At 33.5% G+C, this 4,198-nt stretch overlaps 3 protein-coding genes and 1 non-coding gene across 4 annotated transcripts in view; 1 reads left to right on the forward strand and 3 right to left on the reverse strand.

Moving 5' to 3' along the window:
- Positions 1-735, forward strand: part of NAEGRDRAFT_80218 (NLI interacting factor domain-containing protein) — a gene marked incomplete at both ends in the record, with an annotated part of 1,620 nt that extends 885 nt beyond the window's left edge. Inside the window, one exon of the mRNA XM_002675699.1 lies at positions 35-735. Within this exon, the coding sequence (XP_002675745.1) occupies positions 35-735 (701 nt within the window). The remainder of the gene's footprint in view (positions 1-34) is intronic.
- A 552-nt stretch (positions 736-1,287) lies between these two features.
- On the reverse strand, positions 1,288-1,368 carry NAEGRDRAFT_t390. Its single transcript has one exon. It is a non-coding gene; the product is annotated as a tRNA-Leu (tRNA).
- Positions 1,369-1,479: 111 nt separating this feature from the next.
- On the reverse strand, positions 1,480-2,818 carry NAEGRDRAFT_58416 (uncharacterized protein). Its single transcript, XM_002675781.1, has one exon. The coding sequence runs from the start codon at positions 2,815-2,817 to the stop codon at positions 1,516-1,518; it is 1,302 nt and encodes a 433-aa protein (XP_002675827.1). The 5' UTR covers position 2,818; the 3' UTR covers positions 1,480-1,515.
- An 849-nt stretch (positions 2,819-3,667) lies between these two features.
- The window catches only part of NAEGRDRAFT_80220 (microsomal glutathione s-transferase), a gene marked incomplete at its 5' end in the record, with an annotated part of 1,160 nt that continues 629 nt past the window's right edge, over positions 3,668-4,198 (reverse strand). The window contains one exon of the mRNA XM_002675782.1: positions 3,668-4,198.

Raw genomic sequence — 4,198 nt, forward strand, 5'->3', positions numbered from 1 at the left:
AACAAGGTGAAGCACTCACTGGTTTCTCAACAAGACGAAGAAGTCAAGACAAATAAGAAGAGAGCTCACAAGCAAGCTCCACAAACTGCTCTTCTCCCACCTCAACGACCACACGTTCAAGGCAAGAAGACTCTTGTACTTGACCTTGATGAAACATTGGTTCACTCTGTCTTTGTACATACTGACCAAGCTGACTTTGTGATTCCAATTGAAATGGATGGTAGAACATACTCTTGTTATGTTCTCAAGAGACCTGGAGTTGACGAATACTTGAGAGAACTCGGTCAATACTATGAAATTATCATCTTTACTGCTTCTCTCTCCCTGTATGCCAACCCACTTCTTGACATTCTTGATAAGCATGGTGTCATTGAAGGTAGATTATTCCGTGAACATTGTACAAAGGTTGGTGATACTTACATTAAGGATCTCTCAAGATTGGGTCGTGATTTAGATCAAACCATTATTGTAGATAATTCTCCAAGTTGCTATGCAATGCAACCACAAAATGCTTTGGCTTGTACCACATGGTACGATGATCCAAACGATAGAGAGCTGGGTCTTCTTGCTGATTGTCTCAAACGACTTGAAAGAGAAAAGGCTGTCTATGATGGTCTCAAGTCATGGAAGGAATTAATTTCATCAGGTGTTAATGTTACCTCATGGAATGGCGGATCAGCAATGACAGTATCCTCGACGTCTCACCATCATCAAGTAATAAAGAAAAGAATGTAAATAACAAATCATTTTCACAACTATTATTGTTGAACTGTTAGCTAAAAGTGTAAAATATTTGTCAGTTTTCTTTACAAAGTTCATGAGTACCGGCAAATACCTTCGCATGAGCGAATTGCTTATTGTAAACGTTACAATTTTGTAATCAAGATGTCAATCACTGTAGTTTATCTCTAAATAACTGTAAATGCATTGTATAATCTGTCTCACAGTGAATTTGCTAGATATTGTCATTCTTTATTCAATCTTTCTGGAGAGTGATAACCAGAGTTTTGAATAAGTGTTTAAACAGCTAAATTTGTCAGCATCTTCAAGTTGTGCAAGAAATTCAAAACTCTGGTTACGATAGGTTTGGTAATAAAGCAGTGATAAAGCTCCACAATTTTTGAATAATAAGTTACTGCAATTTTTTAGAACCACTTATCATTAATGATTAACTTTTTAAATACAAAATATGAAGAGGCCTTATATTATAAACTAGACATTAGGGGGAAGATATTTATCTATAAATATAAGGTGCTGTCATTAAGGAAAAAGAATAGGAAGAAAAATTGCAGAAGGTGGGATTTGAACCCACGAAGCTTGCGCAGTAGAACTTGAGTCTACCCCCTTTGACCACTCGGGAACCCCTGCTTCACATTCATGATGAAAATTATCCTGATTTGACATTACCCAAGACACTAAGGCACTAGGTTTGAAATGGTTGCCTTAATTTTCCAGTTCCTTGTATTAGTAGTTATTTTTATATTATTAGAGTTTTTATTTACAATTTATTCATTGTTATTGATTGAATGCCTCAGAGAATGCTGCCCAATTAGGACTTTCTTCCAAGTCGAAAACAGCAAAAATAACTTGTTTGAGGCATGAGTTTTCATACTTTTTCAAACATTTTCTCCACAATTTGGCTTCTCTGAATGGATCATGTAAGAATGCTCCACATCCACTGGCACCTGTTACAAGTGTGTGAATATTCTGATCGGCACACGTCTTGAGAACTCCCTCAATATCTAGAATGAGTCGTTGTTCCAATTCCTTTTCATTTGTAATATTTCCATAACCATACCAGGAGTAAAAGTAATTTCTCTCCGAGTATGGAGTAAAGAAGGGAACAAATGGTCTGAAATCTGCAAATGCAGCAGCAATCATGTAGCAATCGACTGGCTCACTACCAGTCACGAATTTTGTCTTGGTAAAGTAATTGCCACCTGGAGGCAAATGAAGACCCTTCTTGTAAGAAACCCACCTTCCTCTCACAAAGCTCTTCATTCCAGTATCAATTAATTTTCCAACAGTTCCCAATAGAGCAGCACCATCACAATTGGTTGCAACTTCTTCCTCTTGAGATCCTCCATAATCAACACAATATGTTCCACATACATTGTGTGCATTAGCAAAATTGACCCAGGCAACTTTCTTACTAGAATCATTTAATTCCTTTGAAACCAGCTCAACAACTTCTTGTGTTCCCATTCTCAGTGACCTGGTTTTTAGTAGGTTTGAATCTAAAAGCTCATCAATTAAAAGAGGAGCTTCAGGTTTCAATTCAGGACAAAACCAATCATATAAAGTGAGAGAGCTCAAATGGTCAATTAATTGAGAACGTTTCTCCTCTACCTGTTCTTCACTCAAGTTCATAGTACCGTCCCAAGCTACATCTACTCTCGATCCAATAGCATATACTCTTCCTCTCAATAATCTTTTATCTGCATGACTTTTCGAATAGCTCAACTTTCGAACATTCTCTCTCGACATTCTATTCGTCACTCTCAAGCAAAAGTTTTGGAATTCCTCTCCATGTAAATCAAAACTTCTCGATCCAATTCTATGAAATGCTTCTCTGTACTTTTTGAGAATTTCCTCAACAGATAATGAAGATTCACAAGGTTGAATATCATTTAACCAATTTAAACAAGTTTGATCTTCCACCAATTTTAAATATAATTTTTCATTAATTATTGTTTTGATCTTGTTGTTTTCCTGATCCGATTCTTGTTGATGAATTATTGTTTTAAATTGTTTCAAACCGGAAGGAAATTCAGCTGGATAATCATTACGAAGTTTTGGCAATGTCGAGTTGATCATTTTTTTCTATTATTATTAATATTATGAATAAACCACCATTTTCTTATCAGTTCCATGAAGAAGTATTTTCAGAAGAGTTATTTCCCAATGTGCTGAGAATTGATGATATCATCAAAAAGATGACGTCATTTTGCCGCCATTTTTTTCACGGGTGGCCGACGCATATTCAAAATGGCCTGAAATCGTCACTGGGAAAACATGGGCCAAGTTGACTTCCAACGATATATATAATATCACACCACATAAAATTAACAGTACGTGACGGTCATATATAAACTACTATTCATGAATTGTAATGGTTTCAATCGTTGTATTACACGAGTAAATAATCAATTTGTCATTTTGAAAAATTACAATTTTAATTACAACAACTTAAAAACCACATTTTCTAAATTTCATATGGTAATCTCTCTGAATTATATTGTATACATACCAAAAAGTAATGTATCAATTATTTGCTATTTAAAACCTTGTATTTTTAAATATTTATCTATTAAACTTTAACTACTATATTTGGAATAAAATTTTCAATATTCTCAAGAAATAATTAACCAATGTTTTCATGGTTAATGTTAAATTATATAAAGATGATAATCAAGCAAAATAATATAAATTGTTAATGATTTAGTGTTTCAGGATTCAAATCTTATGTTTTTGTCAATTTATCTTCCTTATTTTTCAGTATTTTAAAAAAAGCCGAATCAGAAAGATTGTAATTGTAATTTAATTTAGTTTCGTATATTGTTGGAGATGTAAATCATTAAGAATAAAAACTAGATACGAAAAAACATTGAAATTCTTGCTGGGCTAGTGGTAAATTTTTAACTTGGTCAAAATTCAAAAAATGCCACCAAAGCCAAGCAAGTTCATGCTTCGATCAAAAATTATGAAATCAACAAGATCCAAGAACAAGAATGATGATGATGATCTCTCTAATATTTGTCCTGGTATTGATTTAAAAAGAATTGGTGATGTAAAATTGATTAATTTAATTGGAAAGAAAGTTTTTATTCGTGATGGTCGTTTATTCACCCATTCCGAACCTATTACAATATCATCTAGACAATGTACATGTTCTTCTTGTGGAAAATTGTATAGAAATTCATTACGAAAGTACCATGACAGAACATTAGCAAAGAAAAATCAACAGTTCCGTAAAACAATCAAATCACTCAAAAGGAAAGTCAAAATATTGTCACATAATGATGATGTTATTGTAGAAAAATTGAGATCACTGTTGGAACGTAATATTATCACACCAAATCATTTCTTTTATAGATTTATATCTAACACGATCCTCAATGCCGACAAATCTTCACATTACTTCATGAATAGTAGTTTATATATGACCGTCACGTACTGTTAATTTTATGTGGTGTGA

Source organism: Naegleria gruberi, assembly GCF_000004985.1.
Source record: "Naegleria gruberi genomic scaffold NAEGRscaffold_32, whole genome shotgun sequence".
In the NCBI taxonomy this organism is placed as follows: Eukaryota; Heterolobosea; class Eutetramitea; order Acrasida; family Naegleriidae; genus Naegleria; species Naegleria gruberi.

Coding starts and splice junctions, on each gene's coding strand:
- NAEGRDRAFT_58416 (XM_002675781.1), bottom strand. CDS start 2,817: ATGATCAACTCGACATTGCCAAAACTTCGTAATGATTATCCAGCTGAA.